Source organism: Amblyraja radiata, chromosome 8 (genome assembly GCF_010909765.2).
Source record: "Amblyraja radiata isolate CabotCenter1 chromosome 8, sAmbRad1.1.pri, whole genome shotgun sequence".
Classification (NCBI taxonomy): Eukaryota; Metazoa; Chordata; class Chondrichthyes; order Rajiformes; family Rajidae; genus Amblyraja; species Amblyraja radiata.
In genome coordinates this window covers 68189824-68215793 of record NC_045963.1, presented here as the reverse complement: position 1 = coordinate 68215793, position 25970 = coordinate 68189824, and the positions used below count along the sequence as shown (strand labels likewise).

Genomic DNA, 25970 nt, shown 5'->3' with positions numbered 1-25970 from the left:
TCTGGTCTCCCAATTTGTAATACAGAAATTATTGATGCTTGTCTGTCAGATCATAGTGCAATTATATTTGATGCATCTCTGCCTTTCTCTCCCATCTCCCTGTTCGCTACTCCCGCTACATAAACTCTTCGATTGCCAGTAAGTTCTCTGAGCCTCTCATAGCTGCTCCCGACATCTGCACCATCGAGGCTTCTCCCCTCCATCTCAGCACTGACGACCTAATTCCTTTATTCAATACCACTTGCTCTTCCATCCTTGGATTCTGTTGCTCTTCTTATAATTTAAAAGCCTAAGCCTAAAGGCTGGCCCTGGCTCAATGGCACAATCAGAGCCCTAAGAAGAGAGTGCAGAAAATCAGAACGGAAGTATAAGTCTGATAAGCTTCAAATTTCCTTCGAACTTCTGAGAAACAATCTTCTCAAATACCAGGAAGCAGTAAAGTCTGCGAGAACACAATACTTTTCCGACCTTATTTCCCAAAACGCCCATAATTCCAAGGTCCTATTTAGTACCATTACCTCTGTCATATGTCCTGCCCCCAGTACCAGCTTAGCTGGGTCCCCTGCCAAGTGCGAAGAATTTACTACATTTTTCATCAGCAAAGTTGAGAACATTAGAACGAATATTTCCCTTCCCACCCGTGACCTAGCTGTCTCATTGGTCTGTTCTTCTAAATTAGACTGTTTCCGACCCATTACTCTACCCTTCCTTGTAAAGCTGGTCTCCACTATGAAACCTGCAACCTGCCCCCTCGACATTGTCCCCACTGCCCTTCTGAAGGATGTCATTGCAATAGCCGGTCCCAGCATCCTCTCTATCATCAACAGTTCTCTGGCCACTGGCACTGTTCCTACCTGCTTCAAGCACGCAGTGGTCCAGCCCCTCCTGAAAAAAACCTAACCTAGACCCCACCTTGCCTAGCAACTACAGACCTATTCCCAAACTGCCTTTCCTTTCAAAAGTCCTTGAAAAGGTAATTCTAAATCAACTAATGGCTTACCTACACCAAAATACCATCCTGGAAAGTTTCCAATCAGGTTTCAGGGCCCACCACAGCAGAGTCGGCCTTGTTGAAGGTACATAACGACCTGCTTCTTGCCATCGACTCCGGCGACTGTGCAATCCTGCTCCTTCTCGACCTCAGCGCAGCGTTTGATACAGTGGACCACACCATCCTAATTGACCGTCTCCAGTAAAGGGTTGGTGTAGATGGCACTGCCCTGAGCTGGTTCGTTTCCTACCTTAAATATAGGAGTTTCTCTACAAAATAGGCAACTCTTACTCATCCCCAGCTAGCCTCTGCTGTGGGGTTCCACAAGGCTCCATCCTAGGCCCCATTCTCTTCTCTCTGTACATGCTCCCCCTGGGCCGTCATTCAAAGGCACGGCATTTCTTTCCACTGCTATGCAGACGATACACAGCTCTATCTTCCCCTGAAACACAACACCCGATCAAATCTACTCACCCTTATGCACTGCCTCGAGGGTATAAAGTGTTGGATGGCCCAGAACTTCCTCCAACTAAACGAGAGCAAGTCTGAGGTCATCCCCTCGGACTCCATCAAAACGATAGCAGGCAGCCTTGGAAGCCTTACCCCATTACTCAAACCTCACGTCAAAAACCTTGGCGTGATATTTCACTACTCATTAAAGTTTGACAAACAAGTTAATGCTGTGGTAAAAGCTAGCTTCTTCTAGCTTCGGACGATAGCTAAAATAAAACAATTCCTCCAATTCGGCGACCTTGAAAAGATCATCCACACATTTATCTCCTCCCGCCTTGATTACTGCAACTCCCTATACACTGGCGTCAGCCAATCATCCCTGTCCCGCCTGCAATTGGTCCAAAACGCCGCAGCGAGACTTCTGACGGGCACCCGTAAAAGGGACCACATCGCCCCGATCCTGGCCTCTCTCCACTGGCTCCCAGTACGGTACAGAATCAATTTCAACCTCCTCCTATATGTATACAAAGCCCTTGCCCCCACCTATATCAAGAATCCGCTAACCCACCATTCTACCTCCAGGTCCCTCAGGTCGGCCGATTTGGGGCTACTGACTATCCCGCGGTCCAGGTTTAAGCTCAGGGGCGACCACGCTTTTGTGGTTGCAGCACACCTAGACTGTGGAACAACATCCCTCTTCTCATCAGAACTGCCCCCTCCATCGACTCCTTTAAGTCTAGACTTAAAACCTATTTCTACTCACAAGCGTTTCTTGAGGTCCTCTGAGGTAGCGCTGTATGTATGTATTTATATATGTTTGTTAGATCTATGTACCACTGTATGTAGCACGTTAGTACCTGCACTGATGTAAAGCACTTTGGACAACGAGAGTTGTTTTTAAATGTGCTATAGAAATAACATTGACTTGACTTGACTCTGTCCAAGCCTTTCACTATCTAGTATGTTCCAAGGAGGTCCCCCCTCATTCTTCTAAACTCCAGTGAGCACAGGCCCAGTGCCAACAAACATTCATCATAAGTTGACCTGAGATAATTCTTGTAAATCTCCTCTGGACCCTCTGCAGAGCCAGCACATCCTTCCCCAGATATGGCGCCCAAAATTGCTCACAATATTCCAAATGCGGCCTTGCCAGCGCCTTATAGAACCTCAGCATTACATCCTTGTTTTTGTAGACAAGCCCTCTTGAAAGTTTGAAAACTTCAAACCATGGTTGAACTCCACATACTGCCTAATCCTTGATCACCTGCTCCCTAGAGCTCCTCTGATATCTTCCCTACACCCGCTGTGCTCCAGACCGTACCACAGAGTTAATCCAAATGGGCAAAAGAGGTGAAGTCCAGAGGTCACAATAATACATTAACTGCCTTGATTTCAAGGAAGTGTTAATGCATTTTACCCTGAGAGATTTTCCTGTTGATTTCAACCTTAACGTTGTGTTTAGATTAGAGAAACAACATAGAAACAGGCCCTTCGGCCCATCATGTCCACACCGACCACGGTGGCGCAGTGGTAGAGTTGCTGCCTGACAGCGTTAGAGCTTCAGTTTGGCTCCTGACATCCCTTGAGCCTATGGCTAGTTTGAACGTTCTAGAAACATAGAAACATAGAAAATAGGTGCAGGAGGAGGCCATTTGGCCTTTCGAGCCAGCACCGCCATTCATTGTGATCATGGCTGATTGTCCCCAATCAATAACCCGTGCCTGCCTTCTCCCCATATCCCTTGATTCCACTAGCCCCTAGAGCTCTATCTAACTCTCTCTTAAATCCATCCAGTGACTTGGCCTCCACTGCCCTCTGTGGCAGGGAATTCCACAAATTCACAACTCTCTGGGTGAAAACGTTTTTTCTCACTCAGTCTTAAATGGCCTCCCCTTTATTCTAAGGCTGTTCTCCCTGTGACCGCGTGGGTTCTCCCACACTCCACAGACACAAAGGTTTGTAGGTTGACAAAAAATGCTGGAGAAACTCAGCGGGTGAGGCAGCATCTGCGGAGAAAAGGAGTAGGGTCGAGACCCTTCTGTAGGTTAATTAGCTACTGTAAATTGCCCCAAGCATGTAGGATACGAAAGTCAGATAACATAGACTGGTGTGTGGGTGATCGATGGTCGGCGTGGACTTGGTGGGCCAAAGGGCCTGTTTCTATGCTAAATCTTTAATCTAATCTGAAGGAACCCCAGTGAGGCTGAAATCAACAGGAAAATCTCTGAGGGGAAAATATTTATGGCTGTTCGGGACAAGACATATTTCAAACCACAAGATGTCTCCAGCAGATTCTTTGGGGCAAAAATGAACTGCTGAGGTTTCTTAACAGTTTCAGTTTAGTTTATTGTCACATGTGGCCTAGGTACAGTGAAAAGCTTTTGTTTCGTGCTAACCAGTCAGCAGAAAGACAATACATGACCGTGACAGGTGCTTAAGTCGTTAAACTGGTGCGTAATTTGTACGGAACATTTGTCGTGTTATATTGTGTAGGAAGGAACTGCAGATGCTGGTTACATGATTGCAATCGAGCCATTTACAGTGTATAGATAGACACATGAAAAGGGAATAACGTTTAGTGCAGGGCAAAGCCAATAAAGACTGCCGTTAGGACTGTAAACTCCTATCTCACCAGGGACTAACTTTACTGTACCACTCTACTGATTTTTAAATTTTTTTTAAATTGCTGTTTTTTCCCCTTTTTCCTTCCGCCCACAATATTTAATATGAAAAAGAATATGTGATTCTGTTACATTCTGTTGTAGTTTGTTTGGTTGTTTGTTTGTTTGTCTTTTTGCACAAAGTCCGCGAGCATTGCCACTTTTCATTTCACTGCACATCTCGTATGTGTATGTGACGAATAAACTTGACTTGACTTGACTTGATAGCCCGAAGGTCACCAATGAGGTATATATGAGGTAAATGAAGCACTTACCAAACTCTCAACCTCTGCTGCCCATAAAGACAAGAACAGCAGGGATAGGAAGCTCCACTTATTGACATTTCACTTACAAGTCTGAAACCATTCTGACATTTTTTTTTCCCTTGCCCATTGTGCAAAATTCCAAGACCTTGCACAATAGCCCAGCGGGAGAATCTTAAGATATCGGCATCCCCTGAATGAAATGAAACAACAATATCCCAACCAACAATAACATAAAAAGGCTCTTAAGTTTTTAAATGAGCCCCACCATTAGTGGCCTTTTGAATTGAAAGGGTTCTCTGTTTCCTCTGCCTTTGGTGCGACAATGTGTTACCGATATCACCCTTGAATTGGCTGCTTCTCGTTGTTCGAACTTCCCCAGCAGCGACCACTGCTTTTTCTCACGGATTGTTAGCTGATTCAACCGGCAAATTAAAGCGGGGTGGCTTGGTGGCGCAAGGGTAGAGGTGCTGCCTTGCAGCGACAGAGAAACAAGTTTGATCCTGGATAGGGCGACTGTCTGTGTAGAGTTTGTACATTCTCCCAGTGACCGTGTGGGTTTTCCCCAGGTGCTCCGGTTTCCACCCCCACGCATGGGTTTGCAGGTTGATTGGCATCGGTAAATTGTCCCTTGTGTGTAGGGTAGTGTTAGAGTACGGGGTGATCGCTGGTCAGCATGGACTGAAGGGCCTGTTTCCTTGCTGTATCTCTAATGTCTAAAGTCTAAATCCCTCAATAATTTTAAACTGATCAATTACTTCAGTGCCCCCTCCCCCGCTATACCTGAGGGAATATAAACCGTGGAAAGTCAAAAATGTTCCCATCTGTAAACAACTCATGTAGCGCACCACTGAACACCTACAATCAAACGAACGCAAGCCTTGAAAGTGCAGCCTTGCAGTGGTCCACTCCAGCGTGATCTCTTCCAAGGCCACCATATTATTTTCCCAGGAGAACATCAGACTGGGGTTAACTAAAATTCTGTCAATTGAACCATTGAGCCCCAACCTTGGTAATCCAACATCATTGAGGACACAAACATGAAATGCTGGAAAAAAAACATTCAGCAGGTCAGGCAGCATCTGCGGGAAGAGAAGAAGGATGATATACAGGGCTGTTTCTCTTTCCGCAGATGCTGCCCGACCTGCTGAGTTTTTGTTTTGGATTTCCAGCAGGTTTTTTTAATTTTTCAATGAGCCCCTGGTGTGAAGCCTAATATAACATTTCATGACTATATTTTGTGGCTGTGTGGTACGTTATGTGTGTTTATGCTGTAGGAGGCAAGAACCAAGTGAGAGGGCTGAAGGGGGCTGTTTAGTCTTGCTTGTACCTGCCATCTGAATCCTATTCTGAAGAAGGGTCCCGACCTGAATCGTCACCTATTCATGTTCTCCAGAGATGCTGTCTGACCCACTGAGTTACTCCAGCACTTGGTGTCTTTTCCTAAATATGGCCCCCACGGTACATCTTCGAGTACAAGCCGACTGGATAGACTCGGCTTGTACTCGCTCGAATTTAGAAGATTGAGGGGGGATCTTCTAGAAACTTACAAAATTCTTAAGGGCTTGGACAGGCTAGATGCAGGAAGATTGTTCCCGATGTTAGGGAAGTCCAGAACAAGGGGTCACAGTTTGAGGATAAGTGGGAAGTCTTATTGGTCCGAGATGAGAATTTTTTTTTTCACACAGTGAGTGGTGAATCTGGAATTCTCTGCCACAGAGGGCGGTTGAGGATAGTTCATTGGCTATATTTAAGAGGGAGTTAGATGCGGCCCTTGTGGCTAAAGGGATCAGGGGGTATGGAGAGAAGGCAGGTACAGGATACTGAGTTGGATGATCAGCCATGATCATATTGAATGGCGGTGCAGGCTCGAAGGGGCCGAATGGCCTACTCCTGCACCTATTTTCTATGTTTCTATGTACATAGACCCAAAGTGAGCATCGTTCCTAATGTCCCCTGGTACAGTATATAGATCCAGAAAGGATTGGAGGATTAGAGTGACCCCATTACATAGATCCACCTCTGTAATTCAAAGCGTGGGAAGGAACTGCAGATGCTGGTTTACAGCGAGGAATGCTGGAGTAACTCAGCGGGCCAGGCAGCATCTCTGGAGAGATGGAATGGGTGACGTTTCGGGTCGAGAACCTCCTTCAGGCTAAGACTCCAGTCTGAGGAAGGGTCTCAACCCGAAACGTCACCCATGCCTCCTTCTCCTTCTCTGTAATTCTAATAGTGTTGATTGGACTGTCCTAGGACCTTCAGGCCGAAGCTCCCTACCATTTGCTCCAGCTTCAGATCGAGGCAGCAAGGAATAAACTGGTGGAGATGATGGAAGAATGCAAATCCGAACTAACTCGGGAGAAGATGCTGCTAACCAGCGAGAGCAGTGAAGAGCTCATTGTACAGCACAGGGTAAGTGTGGTTCATCCTCACCACCAACTGCAGGCGGCCTTAACTGGTGATTAGACATTGAACATTGAAACATTGAAACATTGAAACATAGAAAATAGGTGCAGGAGTGGGCCATTCGGCCCTTCGAGCCAGCACCACCATTCAATATGATCATGCCCTGATCATCCAGACTCAGTACCCTGTTCCTGCTTATTCCCCATATCAATAGACAATAGACAATAGACTATAGGTGCAGGAGTAGGCCATTTGGCCATTCAATGTGATCATCCCCAATCAGTACCCCGTTCCTGCCTTCTCCCCACATCCCCTGACTCTGCTATCTTTCTAAGATCACTAGCAGGACCAAGTCCCTTTGCACCAATTTCTGGATTCTCTTCTCCATTTAGAAATACTCTACGCCTTTATTCTATTACCAAATGCATGACTCCGCACTTCTGCTACACTGATTTAGAGCCCTATCTAGCTCTCTCTTGAAAGCATCCAGAGAACCTGCCTCCACTGCCCTCTGAGGCAGAGAATTCCACACTCTCTGTGAGAAAAAGTGTTTCCTCGTCTCCGTTCTATATCCTTTGATTCCATTAGCCCCAAGAGCTAAATCTAGCTTTCTCTTGAAAACATCCAATGAATTGGCCTCCACTGCCTTCTGTGGCAGAGAATTCCACAGATTCACAACTCTCTAGGTGAAAACGTTTTTCCCATCTCAGTCCTAAAGGCCTACCCCTTATTCTTAAACTGTGACCCATAGGTTCTGGATTGGCATCCAAGCAGCTCCTTCACATAGTATAAATTTAATTGGAAGCTTTAGTAGAATTTCAAGAGGGAGAAAGAACTAAATCAATGTTTTACAAACGAATGGGAATTAATATCAACCTTACTACAGGGGATTGCATAGTATTTAGTTAGAGCTACAGGGCAGAAACAGGCCCTTCGGCCCACCGAGTCCGCAACGACCAGCGATCCCCACACATTAACGCTATCCTACACACTAGGGACAATTTACATTCATACCAAGCTAATTTAACTACAAACCTGTACGTCTTTAGGGTGGGTGGAAACCGAAGATCTCGGAGAAAACCCGCGCAGGTCAAGGAGAGAACGTACAAACTCCGTACAGACAAGCACCTGTAGTCAGGATCGAACCCGGGTCTCTGGCGCTGTAAGGCAGCAACTCTAACGCTGTGCCACCTTGCTGCCCTGAGACAAACAGTCATTCAGTCCAAATGACTTGAATGTCCCACCACTTGATTAAATATATAACATCTTGAGGAGACTTTCCACACCGTATCACTAATCCAAACTAAACTAAACAGAGTTTGATGGTGTTTGGATATTGCTAGTGTCTTTTGATGATGTAGCTACATCATCTAGATGAGTGAAGGTTAGACCATCGTCCTCTGTGCTTGTGCCCCATTGACTCTGAGGAGTCATAGAAACATAGAAAATAGGTGCAGGAGGAGGCCATTCGGCCCTTCGAGCCAGCACCGCCATTCATTGTGATCATGGCTGATCGTTCCCTATCAATAACCCGTGCCTGCATTCTCCCCATATCCCTTGACTCCACTAGCCCCTAGTCAGGACATGAGCCACTTTGCACAGAGTGCCCATACAAGCTCTGGGATATCTTCCAGTTTGATGGGTGCCGTGTGGCCAGATAGAATTGCCAAGACTCAACCAAGAGCTTCAGGTGTAGCTGCTGCCTCACAGAACCCGGGTTCGATCCTGGCCTCATGTGCTGTCTGTGTGGAGTTTGCATGTTCTCCCTGTGACCGCGTGGGTTTTCTCCAGGTGACTCTGTTTCTTCCAACACCCCAAAGGTGTCTGTAGGCTAATTGGCCTCTGTAAATCGCACTGTTGGCGTGGATGAGAAAGCAGGATAACACAAGTGTGAACGGGGGGACGATGGTCAGCATGGTCCCGGTGGGCCGAAGGGTCCATTTTCCACTCTGTACATCGAAACTAAACTACCGGGAACGACTAACTGGCTAAACCAGCAAGTAATCTCTTTCAGGAATTTTTCTCAGACAAAGGCAAGTTCGAGTGGTGCAGGAAGCGGGGCAAAGTGATCGGCGATCTCTGTCAGAAACTTCCGGAAACTCGGAATTACGACGCGATCAGGACAAAACACGAAATGGACAAAACGACCCTGAGGGATTTGAAAGGACTGATTGACGTCACGTACCAGCAGTTACTCGACCAGCCGGACAAGTGGAGGGAGTTTGAGACAAGGTGACATTGCCCGCAACATGGCCACCTAGAATTTACCACACACCAATGTTATTTGGGCTAAATGATCAAAACTAATATTTCATCTCCACAAGGGACTGGGATAACTGACTTGCTTTGACCCAATGGAGCAGACAAAATGTGTAGGAAGGAACTGTAGGTGCTGGTTTAAACCAAAGACAGACACAAAAGGCTGGAGTAACTCAGCGGGTCAGGCAGCTTCCCTGGAGAAAAAGAATAGGTGACGTTTCGGGTCTCCTAAAATTAGATTAGATTAGATTAGATAGCCTTTATTGTCATTCAGACCAAAGTCTGAACGAAATTGAAGCAGTCATACGGAATAGGTAACGTTTCGTGTCGAGACTCTTCTTCAGACTGAGTCAGGGGAAAGGGGAACGAGAAATATATAGACGGTACTAAAGCCCCTGTCCCACTTTCACGACCTAATTTGCGACCTCTGCCGAGTTTGTCCTTGACTCATACTCGCAGCATGGTCGTCACGAGGTCGTAGGAGGTCGTAGGTAGGTCGTGATGCTAGTCGTAGGTACTTGTGCATCAAGTAGGTCGGGGCATTTTTTTCAACATGATGAAAAATGTCCACGAGTAAAAAAGGTCATGAATTAGGTCGTGAAAGTGGGCAGGCCCTTTAGTACCGTCTATATATTTCTCGTTCCCCTTTCCCCTGACTCAGTCTGAAGAAGAGTCTCGACACGAAACGTTACCTATTCCGTTTCTCCAGTAACCTGCTGAGTTACTCCAGCCTTTTGTGTCTGTCTTTGCTTTAACCAAATGTGCATGCCTTTATAAGTGGATCGATCATAGGTGTTGTGCTCTTCTTATCCCATGAGTCGCAAGACAGACACCATTGTGCAGATGCCGAGAAGTGTGTTCAGCTCTGGCTGAACAACTTCTAATCTTGTGTGTGGACTCGATAAGAAGAAGAAGATCCCATGAGTGGACTTCTTTGTCAATTGTGTTTTCGTTGGACTAGACGCACATCTTGAAGATAAGATTGGCGTAAGGTTTCAGTTGCAGGGATTGTTCCCTCCGTGTGGAACTAACCCATGTTGTTGTCCCCTGACACAACCACACCCTCCCCCTCTCTATCCCAATCGACAGGATGGCCTGAATAATCTGGAGGCCCAGTTGGTCTCACCTTGAATGAGATTAGTTATTGAATGACATAGTGGAAGGAGAGAGGGCAGATCATAAGGTCAGTCATAAGTGATAGGAGTAGAATTAGGCCATTCAGCCCATCAAGTCTACTCTGCCATTCAATCATGGCTGATCTATACAATCATGTCTGCCTTAAAATTATGTACTGACTTGGCCTCCACAGCCTCTGTGGCAATGAATTCCATGGATTCACCACCCTTCTTTTTAAAAACATTTTTTTTTATTAGAAGCAAACACATATTATAAACATTTCATGTATATCAGTCGTACATTATTAATATTATCAATTGTGGATTGGTTCTGCTTCTAGTTTTTTTTTAAGATAGGAAGTAAGAGAGAAAGAGGGAAAAAACCCCACAAATGTCAAGATAAAAAAAAAGAATGGAATGATTTACTAATAATACATCTTTGGAGATAGGTTTGTGGATTATAAAGTATAACTTTTCATCTAATCCTGAGTTCCAGCTTCAGTTAGGTTCCCGTGCTGAACCGATCTACCCCTTCAAATTATCAATGAATGGAGACCATATTCTAACAACATTTTAGTATTAATTTTTTCCCGGTTATTATACTGTAGTCACCACCCTTCTAACTAAATACTTTTCTCCTCATCTCCTTCCTACAAGAATGTCCTTTAATCCTGAGGTTATGACCTGATGAGAGATAGGAAGAGTCAAAGATGTGGTTTGTTTTGGAGGTCTTGGTTGTTCTTGCCTTCTGGAATGACCTTGGGGTGATGAGGCGTTTGATGGCACTTTGTTTGAGATGCCACTGCTGATCTGGAGTCAGGCAACCAAACGAGTTGCATAGCAACTTCGGAAATGTCAAGAGGAATGAATGGCGGAGCAAAGAGTGAGCTGGCAAATGTGGAAGTAAGACAGCCCTTAGTCAGCCGGTCAGGCAGCATCTGTGGAGAAAAGGAATAGGCAATGTTTTGGGTCGAGATCCGTCTTCAGTGAGAATCAGAGGGAGGGAAACTTGAGGTATGAAAACTTGGGGTATGAAAACTAGAGGGTATGAAATTAGAGGGTATGAAACTAGTGGTCACTAGACCAAGCGCGGACCCGTTGGGTCCCGTTTCCCCAATGCAACATTCCACCAAACTGCGCATGCGCGGCTGACGGGCCCGCACTGTGCCGGTGGGACTGCCGCGTTCAAAGATGTGCCATTGGCGGCAGAAATTAAGTTAAAGTTAATAAAGTGAATAGAGGACCCGTGGAGGCATTTGTAAAATAGACTAAAAAGTACTCATGGAGCCGTTGTGTCCCCGTTGTGAGGCCAGGCAAGTACACGCGGGGAAAAAAAATGGCGATGTGAAATGGCGGAGTTCCGGGAGCAAACAAACAAACAAATATATATACAAACGAACAAACAAGAGGAGAGTTTCAGTATATAGAAGAAAATAGATACATAGATGAAACTAGAGGTATCACATGAGGCGGACGTTTGGTTCATCATATTTTTGTGACTGATGCTGAAACCCCATATCCTTGGCCTTTTTATATTCCTTTGTTTAAAATTAGTATTCAGTATTATTGTAAATCATATTACATTCAACATCCCATACTGTGACCTGGATAGGTACATGGTTAGGAAAGGTTTAGAGGGATAGGGGCCAAACGCGGACAGGTAGGCCTAGTGCAGGCGGGGCACCTTGGTCGGCATGGGCAGGTTGGGCCGAAGGGCCTGTTTCCATGCTAAATGACACCACTTTATACATTCTCCTCTCACGAACAAAGGCTTGAGATTTCTTTAACATTTTTCCTTTCAGATCTCATCAATTGTCAACCTGGTTTCTGGCAAAGGACAAACAGCTAACGGAGATCAAATGTGGAACCACCGATCCTAAAATGTACTGCGATTTGAAAACTACATTGGAGGTTTGTTGACCGTATAACTACATTCAATAGAATGAAGACTCATAAAATACTAAACAGGAGCAGTGTCATAGTCAGTTTAGGTATAAGAGTATGATGGGATCAGTCAGAGATGAGGAGACAGACAGGGCAGTATAGACTGGGAAAATCAGTCTGGATAATGGCATTAGGTCTTCTTCTTGTGTAAGGCGTGCACAGCCTAAAGTTGTAGGACAACTTGTTCTATTTGATCTTATTTGATTGTGCACACCAGGTTGATTGCATTTGTCGAAACACGAGAAGGATGCAATCTCCCACCCCATGGCATTAGGTGTCTTATGGTGATGATGGTTCAGGAGTAACCATGGGTGGTGCAGCGGTAGAGTTGCTGCCTTACAGTGCCACAGACCTGGGTTCGATCACGACTCCGGGTGCTATCTGTACGGAGTTTGTACGTTTCCACACTGTATCACTAGCTGATTCTATAACATATGCCAGTCCCGCTGAGATACTCCAGCTTTTTGTGTCTACCTTTGGCTGAAAACAGCTTTCCTTGTCTATGTAGGATGATTTGGATGTATCTCGGCTATCAATCTTGTGGTGCCCCTGGATAGAGTAGATGTGGAAAGGATATTTCCAGTAATGGGAGAGTCTTGGATCAGAGGGAAAAAAAAGACGCACCTTCAAAATGGAGATGAGGAGGAATTTCTTTAGCCAGAGGGTGGTGAATCTATGGACTTCATTGCCGCAGGCGGCTGTGGAGGGCAAGACATTGTGTATTTTCAAGGCAGAGATTGATAGGTTCTTGATTAGGAAGGGTGTCAAAGGGGTTAAGGGGAGAAGGCAGAAGAATGAGGTTGAGAGGGAAAAATAGATCAGCCTTGAGTGTGGAGTGGGGGAAGAAATGGGAGCACCCGGAGAAAACCCACTTGGTCACAGGGAGGACGGACAAACTCCGTACAGACAGCATCCGTAGTCAGGATTGAACCCGGGTCTCTGGCGCCGTAAGGCAGCAACTCTACCGCTGCGCCACCAGCCGCCCTAAAGCGGAAAGAACATGGGGCTTGAGGAAGAAGTCCTGACTGAATAAAGGTACAGAAGCAGGGAGGGACGAGGCTACACAGAGAGTGGAAAGTAAGGATGGAAACAGGAATGTGTATGGATTTTTTAAATATGTACACATTTAGGAAATGAAGGAAGAGGCCAGCAAAGAGGAGCCCAGCCTGGCGTGGTTACGATCCAGACTTGCTGCACTGACGGCTATCTCTTCTGAGAATGAAGCTACAAGAAAGGAAGGTGAACTGTCCAAGTTGTCGGATGCATTCAAGAGGCTCCTGTTGCAGATTGCTGAGGTACGACTGTGCTGACGTGACATAGAGTGATAGTCATACATTGTGGAAACATGCCCTTCAGCCTGACTTGCCCACACTGACCAACATGTCCCATCTACACACTTACCACTTACCTGCGTTTGGCCCTTATCCCTCTAAACCTATCCTATCCATGTACCTGTCTAAATGTTTCTTAAATGTTGCGATAGTACCTGCCTCAACTACCTCCTCCGACAACTCATTCCATACACTTATCACCCTTTGTGTAAAACAGTTGCCCCTCAGGTTCCTAGTAAATCCTTCCTCCCTCACGTTAAACCAATGTCCTTTGCTTCTCGTTTTCCTACACTGGGAAAGAGACTCTGCCGTTTACCTGATCTGTTCCTCTCATGGTTTTGTACACCTCTATAAGATCACTCCTCATCCTCCTGCACCAAGGAATAGAGACCTAGCCTGCTTAACCTCTCCCCATAGCTCATGTCCTGGCAACATCCTCGTAAATCTTTTCTGAACCTTTTCAATCTTGACAATGTCTTTCCTATAACGTGGTGCCCAGAACTGAACACAATATTCTAAATGCGGTCTCACTAACGACTGCATTATACGACAGCAACTCTACCGCTGCGCCACCGTGCCGCCCTTCTTAATCTGTGGTTAGAACAGACTGTTAGGTGGCAGCAGAGGAAATGTCTACTTTGAATATCCTAAATGTACCAGGTGCCTTAAGGGCCTGTCCCACGAGCATGCGATTGCATGCGGTAAGCGCGACCAAACCGGAAGCGGGGGCAGCGCGGGGGCCGCACGGAGGTCGAGTGATCCCGTACGAGTTGACGGGAAGTTTGAGCGAAGTCCGCGGGAAGTTCGCGCTAGGCGTACGGTGTCATGACACTGCGCATGGCGTCGAGACGGTGCGTACGGCCTCAATGCGGCTGCGGACCGGCAGGCCGTTGCCGCGCGGAGTTTTTGAACAATGTCAGTTTTTCGGAGCCCTGCGCGATGTCGGGACCAGCTCCGCACAACTCCATACGGCTCCGGCGATCGAAGTGGGACCGGCCCCGCGCGGCCGTACGGCTCAAGCGACCACGCTAGGTCGCGCATGATGCATGCAGTCGCATGCTAGTGGGACAGGCCCTTTACAATGTGAAATAGAATTTCCACGAAAGGATTAAAGAATAATTCCGTGGGAAACTATGCTGAGATGACTTTTGCACAATGTTCGCAATATTCACTTTAAGGAACCTTTCCTAAATGCAAGAATGTTATCTTGGGTTGAGTAATTTACACATAATAAATATTTTGCAGACTGATTTTAATGATGGGGTGTGTTGCAGACATGAACAAGCTAAGAAGGAAATCCTTTGCTGCTCTATATCAGATAACACTGACTGTTAAAGCTAACCGATCAGGCCTGAATCCTGACTGACTTGCCAATCACTCCTAAAAAGTTCTGACTGTACTAAAGACATGGGGTAAACCAAGAAGCACATTTAACGATGGTTAACAATGCAAAAAACAACTGAAGAAGGGTCTCAACCCGAAACGTCACCCATTCCTTCTCTCCACAGATGCTGAGTTACTCCCGCATTTTGTGTCTATCTCCAAAAAACTACTACTGTAGTTTGTTTGATCTAATATTTAGCTTTAGCTAATTGCAATTTGCTGAAACAGTAGAAACAAGGAACTGCAGATGCTTCAGCCCAACCTGCCCACACCGACCAACATGTCCCATCTATATTAGTCCCACCTGCCTGCGTTTGGCCCATATCCCTCCAAACATGTCCTATCCATGTGCCTGTCTGAATGTTTCTTAAATGTTGTGAAAGCATCCATACACAGTAGGTTATGTATTGTCTATCCGCGGACTGGATAGCATGCAACAAAGGCTTTTCATTGTACCTCGGTACACGTGAAAATAAACGAAACAGAACTGAGTACCTGCCTAAGGTTGCACTCAAGGCTTTGGGCTTTGTTTTTGTACCTGTCCAAATCCCTGCTGCGAAGGACGGACCTTCTAAGTGAAGATGCCTGTTTGTTGATGCGATGATTGTGTGTCTGAAAAAGATTCCATTGTCATGGCAGCAGATTCAAGTAAACGGCCTTTGGTTTTTATTTGGGACACCTCTTGCATCTCACCTGTTGTTTCTCTGCAGTCTGATAAAATGCTGTCTGCTGTGGATGAATGCATCCAGCACAAAGACGGTGTGACGAGTGCCTTGGGGGAGCTTGCCGACTCGCAGACGCAGCTGCGGACTGAGGAGGAGACGGTGTTAAACTCGGAGAGTCTGGAGGAAGCTCAGCGCTGCCACCTCCACCATCAGGTACCGATCCCTCCCAGTGAAAGACACTAGCCTCTTGGCTCAGCATCCGCACAAGGGTACAAGCAATTCATAGTTTAGAATCGTAGAACGTAGTGAAGTGCAGTGCGATGCAGCCGCGCATTTGGTAGAGCTGATGCATTGCAGCGCCAGAGAAACGGGTTCGATCCCGACCTCGGGCGCTGTCTGTGCGGAGTTTGCACCTTCTCCCAGTGACTGTGTGGGTTTCCTCCAGTATCATCCCACATCCCAAAGACGTGTGGGTTTGTAGGTTAATTGGCCACTGTAAACTGCCCCTCATGAGAAAGGACTGGATGAAAAAGTGGGATAACACAGTGAATGAATGAATGAATGAATGAATGAATGAATGAATGAATGAATGAATGAATGAATGAATGAAAGATTACTCTCACATGTGACAAGTTAGAGTGTAATTCTTGGCTTGCATACGCAAGGTATACAAATAGTCGCCACATACAGGGCGCGACAAAGTTACAAAGTATTCCTTTTAGTCTCCAATGGTCCCCGTTTGTTCCCGGTGTCCACCCCCCGACGCCGGGTCCCTTATTATTCTCATCGGCACTTTGCTAATGGCCCTAGTTACATCCAAATCGCCAATGCTATTTGTTCATTGACCTCCCTTCCATCGAGGGGATCTATCGCAGTCGCTGCCTCAAAAAGGCTGGCAGTATCATCAAGGACCCACACCATCCTGGCCACACACTCATCTCCCTGCTACCTTCAGGTAGAAGGTACAGGAGCCTGAAGACTGCAACAACCAGGTTCAGGAATAGCTACTTCCCCACAGCCATCAGGCTATTAAACTTGGCTCGGACAAAACTCTGAACATTAATAACCCATTATCTGTTATTTGCACTTTATCAGTTTATTTATTCATGTGTGTATATATTTATCTAATGGTATATGGACACACTGATCTGTTCTGTGGTCATGCCTACTATGTTCTGTTGTGCTGAAGCAAAGCAAGAATTTCATTGTCCTATCAGGGACACATGACAATAAACTCTCTTGAATCTTGAATCTTGAATCTTCATTGATGTTTCTGCAATCTAAGTGAAGTTGTTTTGACTCCATGCTCGTGCAGCAACAAGTGAAGCAGTGGATGGTGAAGAGATTTGATGTGCAGCAGCAGTTTGCTCGTGGCAGAGAGTTGCATGGAGTAGCTGACCTGACCGAGTCCAGCCTGCAGGAACTGCAAAGCCAGGAGGCTGCCCTCAATGCAATGGAGGAAGCAGTGGATGAACAGCAGAAGAAAATTGAGGTAAGGTCCAGCCCCAAAGCTCGCATTAAGACAAGGTGGTGTGTGGTAGGTAGAGCTTGTTCCCAAGCATCCTGGTCAGTATGGTGATATTAGGGCGGTAGAGTTGCTGCCTTATTAAGCCCCTGTCCCACTTAGGAGACCTAAACAGCAACCTCTGGTGATCTTGCCCGCCACCCAAAAAAAAATCAAGGCCGAGGTGACCTGCGACCTCCTACCACCTCCCACGCATATGTTGAAAACCTTCTTCGACTATGAAGAAAACCGGCTTCGACAAGACCTGCGACTAAAACATTATCGATTTTTAAAATGACAACCTATTTTTAGTCGAGGCCGGTATTAAACATGATGAAAAAATAGCAGCAACCTAGATGAAGCCTCGACCACGCGGAAACCACTTTAGACCATTAGGGAGAGTGACCAAAACCTCCGGTGACCTCATGGAAACCTTGGGTGGTGGGCAAGTTCACCAGAGGTTGCTGATTAGGTCTCCTAAGTGGGACAGGGGCTTTACAGTGCCAGAGACCTGGGTTCAATCCTGACTACGGGTGCTGTCTGTACAGAGTTTGTGTGTTCTCCCTGTGACGGCGTGGGTTTTCACAGGCTGCTCCGGTTTCCTCCCGCATTCCGAAAGACGTGCAGGTTTGTAGGTTAATCGGCCTCTGTAAATTGTCCCCAAGTGTGTAGGGAGTGGATGACAAAGTGGAATAACAAAGAACTATTGTGAAGGGGTGATCGGTGGTTATCATGGACTGGGTGGGCCGAAGGGCCTGTTTCCATGCTGTGTCCTTCAATCAACTAAATCAAATCAAAGCAATCCCTGGTCTTTGCCATCTGGTCCAATTGAAGGTCTAACATTGGTGCCAACCAAACATAGAAACATAGATAACATCGAAAAATTGGTGCAGGAGTAGGCCCTTCGAGCCGGCATCGCCATTCAATATCATCATGGCTGATCATCTAAAATCTGTATCGTGTTCCTGCTTTCTCCCCATTTCCCTTGATTCCTTTAGCCCGAGAGCAAGATATAACTCTTCCCCTGGGGGGGGGGGGGGGGGGTGGCAATGGTGATTGAGTTGCATTACTGAGGGTGAGGGGGAGATGGTTAAATTCTGTTTTGTCATCTATAAGTTCAGCTGTGGTAATGTGACGTCCATTGGAAGTCACAATGGGTGGAGCTGACTCGTTTAGTTTATTGTCACGTGTACCGAGGTGCAGTGAAAAGCTGTTGTTGCGTGCTAACCAGTCAGCAGAAAGACAATACATGATTACAATCGAGCCATCCACAGGTACAGATACATGACAAAGGGAATAACTTTTAGTGCAAGATAAAGTCCGGTTATAAAGTCTGATTAAAGATAGTCTGAGGATCAGTATCATTCTCTAGTTGTTGATAGAATGGTTCAGTTGCCTGATAACAACTGGGAAGAAACTCTCCCTGAATTTGGAGGTGTGCGTTTTCACAGATGGAAGAGGGGGAGAAGAGGGAGTTACCCGGGTGACTCGTCCTTGATTATGCTGGTGGCCTTGCCGAGGCAGCGTGAAGTATAGATGGAGGCAAAGGAAGGGAGTTTGGTTTGTGTGATAAGAATGACATTCAGCAGTTCTCCCATCATTACAGTTGCGAATGTCATTAACAATAAAATTAATTATTCATCGTGTTCGGCCTGCAAGTTGCCCAGCTTACAAATTCTGATTTGCAAAGAAACAGATACAGCAAGGTTGCAGTATCTCCGGCGAGCTGCAGACATTTAACGGAAAGGGGAGGTTGGTTTGTGTTTGATCGTCTGGCCTGCGTTGACTCATTGACTTTCCTTGTGATGAAGGAGACACTGATGGAGTGGCAGCGATTTGAGGAGGAGAAGGGGCAAGTGATGGAATTCCTGGCTCACGCTGCCACAAAGGTGGATTGCAATCATCTGTTCAGCAGCCTGGAGAGCCTCAGCTCGGAGCTGGATCAAATGAAGGTACGTTTGCAGTCGATCCATATATTGAAGCAGTTTAAATAATTCAGCATGTGCAGGAAGGAACAGCAGGTGCTGGTTTACACCGATGATGGACACAAAATGCCGGAGTAACTCAGCGGGTCGAGCAGCATCTCTGGAGAACAGGAATTGGTGACGGGGAGGGACGGAGAGAGAGGGACTGTAAGGGTTACTTGAAATTGGAGTCCCTCCACCACCCTAGTCGTGCTACTAGTTTCACTGTCGCCCTGCTTAGTTTCACTGTTCGTATCCACTCATTATCACCTTCTCCACAGCCAACAATTGACCATTGTGGGCTCCATCTTTCCTTGGTCATCTGGCTGGCTTTGATTTGCATACCTTTCATTCATGTGTTCTTTCTACAATTTCATACCTCTAGTTTCCCCCTCCCCTGACTCTCAGTCTGAAGAAGGGTCTCGACCCGAAATGTCACCTATTCCTTTTCTCCAGAGATGCTGCCTGACCCGCTGAGTTACTCCAACATTTTGTGTCCATCTTCAGTGTAAACCAGCATCTGCAGTTCCTTCCTACTTGTGCTAACTTATTGAAACTGCTTCACTATATGAATTGAATTAACTTCTAAATAAGTTAGCAGCTGTTCCGGAAAACTGCACGCTCCAGTTTGAAGGGTAAAATTGGACTTTGCGTATGAAAAATAGAAAACTCTAATTATCACGGTGGCGCAGCGGTAGAGTCGCTGCCTGACAGCGCTTACTAGCACCAGAGACCCAGGTTCGATCCCAACTACGGGTGCTGTCTGTACGGAGTTTGTGTGTTCTCCCCGTGACCTGCGTGGGTTTTCTCCGAGATCTTAAGTTTCCTCACACACTCCAAAGAGGTACAGGTTTGTAGGTTAATTGCCTTGGTAAATGTAAAAATTGTCCCTAGTTTGTGTAGAATAGTGTTAATGTGCGGGGATCGCTGGTCGGCGCGGACCCGGTGGGCTGAAGGGCCCGTTGCCGCGCTGTATCTCTATACTAAACTAAACAAAAAAATTCAGACATAATCCCCTGGAACAGCCTCTTAAAAGTATTTCAGGTGGGGATTATAATTATGTTATACTGTTTGACTTTCTGTCTTGAAGTTATGCCCCTGTCCCATGTAGGCGATTTTTTAGGCGACTACAGGCGACTAGGCTGTCGCCACATGTCACCCCTACTCACGACCATACAGGGGTGTCGGCTGTACGGTCGTGAGTCGTCTCCTCAGTCGCCCAAAGAATTGTAGCGTCTTTCTGGTCGCCGCTGGATTTTGAAATGTTCAATTCTTTTCGTCGACAGGCGGCGATAGTTGGCTTGATGCCAATGAGCGTAGCTTAGCTTGGGAATGTTTTTATGTTTCAATTTCTTTGGTATTCTTTTTTAATGTGCTGCAATGGCAATCCACATTTCACTACACCAATTGGTGTATGTGACAAATAAAGAACCTTTGAACCTTTGAACCTTTAACTTCCCCTGACGTAGGTGATGTGTTAGGTTGTCGGCAGGTGACGTAGGTTGTCGCCGGTGCTGACTCCGTTTTTTTGTTGTTGTTAAAGTAATGATTCTATTTCAAATTTTATGTCGAGGGGGGGGGTCCAGTCGCTGGTTTGTCGGCGACCTGCTACGACTATGACAGTCGCCTAAAAATAGCCCAAGTGTTACAGGCCCTTATGTGGGACAGGCCCATTATGATGTTGCTGTTGCCCTACTGCCTGGAGGCATGTCACGCGTTTCCCATTGCAGATTGCTTGCTAGTTACTGACTGGTTTTGTGTGTGTGTGTGGCAGGTACTCTGCAAGGACGGTGAAATGAAGGCAATTCAGGCTGAGCGCCTATTACACAAATCCGAAGACATACAGCTTGGTCCAAGGAGTAAGAGCGCCCTGAAACAACAAAGCAGAGAGATGAGCGAGAAAGCTGATGATGTACAGGAGACGCTGAGGAAACAGTAAGTCATCATGTTTTTTTCATGTTAATTCTAGCTAGAAGAATGCTTATTCAATGCTTATTCCTGACAGGAACAGCTGGTCTTGCATTCCTGCTCTGTTTCCATTGCTCTTTATTTCCCTTATTGTTTTAATCACCTGCACGGTGCCCAGAGCAGGAGAATCGAGAACCAAAGGACATGGGTTTCCGGCGAAGGGGGAAAGATTTAACAGGAACCTGAGGGGTGATGTTTCACACAAAGGGTGGTGGGTGTGTGGAACGAGCTGCTGGAGGAGGTAGTTGAAGCAGGTACTATCGCAATGTTTAAGAAACATTTAGACAGGTGTATGAGTAGGATAGGTTGAGCGGAGTTATGGGCCAAACGCAGGTAGGTGGGACTAGTGTAGATGGAGCAATGTATGACTATATTAACATGATCTCTCAAGTCAAGTCAAGTTTATTCGTCACATACACATACGAGATGTGCAGTGAAATGAAAGGTGGCAATGCTCGCGGACTTTTGTGCAAAAAGACAAACAAACAAACAACCAAACAAACTATAAACATAATCACATATTCTCAAATGCGCAAATGGGCCAGAACGGAACGACCCAGCATGGACCCATGAACTCACCGAGTCCATGCCAATCATCGATTACGCATTCACACCAGTTCTATGTTATCGCACTTTTTGCATTGTCTCCCTAGGGGCAATGTACAGAGGCTGATTACTGCGCAAACCTGCACATCTTTGCAATGTGGGGGGAAATCCGAGCACCCAGAGACCGCCCACGTGGTCACAGGGCTAATGTGTAAGCTACACGCAGATGGCACCCGTAGTCAGGATTGAACCCGGGTCTCTGGCGCTGTGAGGCAGCAACTCCACCATCTGCACCAGTGTGCTGCCCACTGGGTTTCAGTCACTAACTCTAACAGTGCAACGCACAGCCTCTCGGCTCTCTGTGTATTCAGATGCATCGGCCATAAATCCTCTGTCCATAATGTAAGCAACCTGCAGTTGTTGAAGCACCTCATATTTTGCTTGTGCAGCTTACAACCCTGCGGTATGAACCTTGATTTCCCTCATTTCAAGTAACCCCTGCATTCCTCTCTCCCCCATTCCCTCACCTTGGTTGTCTTACTAGTTCCACTATTCGCATCCTTGTATCCCTTCGTTATCACCTCTTCCGCTCCGGTTTTCTCCCACATCCCAAAGATGTGCAGGTTTGTCAGTAAATCGGCCCCTGTAAATTATCCCTGGCGTGTCGGCTTTAGGTGGGAAAGTGGGATAGCATAGAACTAGTGTGAGCGGATGATTGATGGTCAGTGTGGTCTCGGTGGGACCAAGGTCCTGTTTCCTTGCAGTATCTTTCAATTAATCAACAAACTTACCCATGAGGATGATGTATAATCTCAGACCATTTGATGATCCACATTTTTGGAACTGATAATTTTTGGTAGGGACCAATCATTTTATCACTAGGGTGGAAACCTGCAAGTTTATCCCAGTGTCCATTAGATGTCGTCTATCATTCGAATGGCAGTCCATGATATTGTTGCCTCTCACTCCTCTCTCTCGCTCTCAGTGTTCCTCTCACACTTTCTTGCCTTCTCAATCTTGCTGTCGCTGAATCATTTGAGCGCAGTTGCTCTTATTCTTCTAGTGTATGGCGTGCACAGCCTAAAGTTGTAGGACAACTTGTTCTATTTGATCTTATTTGATTGTGCACGGCAGTTTGATGCATTCGTCGAAACAGGGCAGACCTCGTGAAGGTTGCAATCTTCCACCCCCGCAGTTGCTCTCATTGTCAAACATGCAGACATGTGCATGCACAGACACGCACATGCATGCATACACACACACATACACTCGCATTTATACATACATACATACATACATACATACATACATACATACATAATAATAATAATAATAATGGATGGGATTTATATAGCGCCTTTCTAATACTCAAGGCGCTTTACATCGCATTATTCATTCACTCCTCAGTCACACTCGGTGGTGGTAAGCTACTTCTGTAGCCACAGCTGCCCTGGGGCAGACTGACGGAAGCGTGGCTGCCATTCTGCGCCTACGGCCCCTCCGACCACCACCAATCACTCACACACATTCACACACATTCACACACAGGCAAAGGTGGGTGAAGTGTCTTGCCCAAGGACACAACGACAGTATGCACTCCAAGCGGGATTCGAACCAGCCACCTTCAGGTTCCCAGCCGAACACTTAGCCCATTGTGCCATCTGTCGTCCCAATATATACATACATACATACATACATACATACATACATACATACATACATACATACATACATACATACATACATACATACATACATACATACATACATACATACATACATACAGAGCCACCTGCCTTGTAGACTCTCAAGCATTTCAGTGTCACAATTTATTCCTTCCAGTGGACCTGGAATAAAATTAACATTAGCACCTTACATTTATGTAGCATCTAAGTGCTACAATTCTGACTCTTGCTCTCTCTCACACAGCAAAACGCTTACAAAGACACATCGAGCGTGGAAACAGGCCTCTTTAACCCAACTTGCCCACACCGACCAAAATGTCCCATCTACACTAGTCCCAACTGCCTGAGTTTGACCATATCTTTCTAAACCTGTCCTATCCTTATTCAAGGATTTGGAATCAAAGGAAAGAAATGATTTAAGGAAGTTGGATGGTTTGGGAGGAAATTCTTAAACATGAGACCCATGCAACTGGACATGCAGCCACAAATGTATAGAGGTGGAGGCAGGAAGCGACTGAGAGGGTTGTAAGGCTGAAGGAGGCTGGATCAATGATCCAACCCTTTTTCCCCGCTGAGTTACTCCAGCACTTTGTGTCTATCTTCGATATACACCAGCATCTGCAGTTCCTTTCTACGCACTACAGTTGTTGAAAGTTGATTTCAGTGTTTACATTCTTCAAGAATTAGTTAAGAATAAGTTATCATGATCATAACGTGCCTTAACCTTGGGTCAGGAGCTTGTCCACTATTGTCCACTATCTACCATTTTGCCACAATCTACATCTGCCTATTCTCCACAACAACCCACAACTCCCATTGTAGCCTCTAAGACAGACCATTAGAGCTCATCATATTAATAACCAGTGGTGGAGCTGCTGTCTCACAGCGCCAGAGACCTGCGTCCAATCCTGACTTCGGGTGACTTTGGTTCTGCAAAGACCGTTCCCTCCGCAACCCCCCGGACAACTCGTCCCTTCCCACCCAAACCACCCCCTCCCCGGGTACTTTCCCCAGCAACCGCAGGAAATGCAACACCTGTCCCTTTACCTCCTCCCTCGACTCCATCCAAGGACCCCGACAGTCTTTTCAGGTGAGGCAGAGGTTCCCCTGCACCTCCTCCAACCTCATCTACTGTATCCGCGGTTCCAGGAGTCAACTCCTGTACATCGGCGAGACCAAACGCAGGCTCGGCGATCGTTTCGCTGAACACCTCATATTTCGCTTGGGTAGCTTACACCCCAGCGGTATGAACATTGACTTCTCTAACTTCAAATAGCCCTTGCTTTCCCTCTCGCTCCATCCCCTCCCCATTTCTATCTCTGTCCCCACCACTCCCCTGTCATCAGCCTGAAGAAGGGTCTTGACCCGAAACGTCGCCCATTCCTTCTCTCTCTCTCTGTCTCAAGACTGTCCCGTCCCGCTGCCTGTCCCGCTGAGTTACTCCAGCAATTTGTGTCTACCCTAAGTTTGGGTTCTGTCTGTGTGGAGTTTGAACGTTCTCCCTGCATAGAGCTGGAAGTGTCTGAGAGGGTTATAAGGCTGAGAGAGATAGGGAGAGGCATGGGTGGGCAAGGACATGAAGCTGGGAATATTAAAATCGGGGTACACGGGGGATGCTGTTAGTGAACACCATCCCCTCTGCATTGAGATGAAAGATAACCCAGAGGATTTAACTTGGTGCCTGTTGTCAACCTCAATTGGGACTGTTCCTTTCACAATTGTCCCCACCTGCATCTCCTAGTCTTCCCACAATCCTGTTGCAGATTTGGTTAATCTGAGATCAAAGAGAAATCCAGAAGTTGGTTTATATTGGATTATTTACCTTATTTACAGAATGTATCCTATTGACAGGGTGCTATGTTTAAATGGAGAAAAGCAATGTTTTTGGGTCGAGACCCCTCTTTAGACCGAGAGCCAGGGGAGAGGGAAACTAGAGGTATGAAAAGGTCCAGAACAAATCAGAGCCGGAACTGGCAACTCAGGAAGAGGTGGAGCCCACAATGGTCCATTGTAGGCTATGGAAGAGGTGATAACAAAAGGATACGAACAGTGAAACTAGCAGGACTTCTAGGGTGGGGGAGGGATGGAGAGAGAGGGAATGCAAGGGTTACTTGGAATTAGAGAATCTATATACATACCTTTTCCTTCTAGTTTCTAGTTTCCCTCTCCCCTGACTCTCAGTCTGAAGAAGGGCCTCCACCCGAAACGTCACCTGTTCTTTTCCTCCAAAGATGCTGCCTGACCTGCTGAGTTACTCCAGCATTTTGTGTCAATCTTTGGTGTAAACCAGCATCTGCAGTTCCTTCCTACACATACTATATATCACATTTGTGTTGCGCTGCTGCAAGTAAGGACGTCATTGTTCTGTTTCGGGACATATGAGCATAAAACACTCTTAATTTCACGCAATTGTCCTCTTTACTTCAGCGTGAAGCAGCTGGAAGAGACCCAGAGTGTGTGGGAGAAGCTGCTGACAAAGTGTGAGAGTTTGGGGCACTGGATGACAGAGGAACAGAAAGGGCTGAATGGCGTGGAGGATTTGTCTGTCCCACTGAATGAGAAACTCTCCAAAGTTAAGGTAAGTTACTTAGAAACCTAGAAACATAGAAAATAGGTGCAGGAGGCCATTCGGCCCTTCGAGCCAGCACCGCCATTCATTGTGATCATGACTGATCGTCCCCTATCAATAACCCGTGCCTGCCTTCTCCCCATATCCCCTGACTCCACTAGCCCCTAGATCTCTATCTAACTCTCTCTTAAATCCATCCAGTGATTTGGCCTCCACTGCCCTCTGTGGCAGGGAATTCCATAAATTCACAACTCTCTGGGTGAA

At 46.3% G+C, this 25970-nt stretch overlaps 1 protein-coding gene across 13 annotated transcripts in view; it reads left to right on the top strand.

Annotated features, from left to right (window-relative positions):
* Positions 1 to 25970, top strand: part of syne1 (spectrin repeat containing nuclear envelope protein 1) — a 440240-nt gene that overhangs the window by 127273 nt on the left and 286997 nt on the right. For all 13 annotated transcript variants that reach the window (XM_033026154.1, XM_033026164.1, XM_033026166.1 and 10 more), the window contains 9 exons: positions 6621 to 6779; positions 8788 to 9005; positions 11950 to 12058; positions 13222 to 13386; positions 15516 to 15683; positions 16786 to 16962; positions 18786 to 18926; positions 20713 to 20873; positions 25565 to 25715. In XM_033026154.1, the coding sequence (XP_032882045.1) occupies positions 6621 to 6779; positions 8788 to 9005; positions 11950 to 12058; positions 13222 to 13386; positions 15516 to 15683; positions 16786 to 16962; positions 18786 to 18926; positions 20713 to 20873; positions 25565 to 25715 (1449 nt within the window). The remainder of the gene's footprint in view (positions 1 to 6620; positions 6780 to 8787; positions 9006 to 11949; positions 12059 to 13221; positions 13387 to 15515; positions 15684 to 16785; positions 16963 to 18785; positions 18927 to 20712; positions 20874 to 25564; positions 25716 to 25970) is intronic.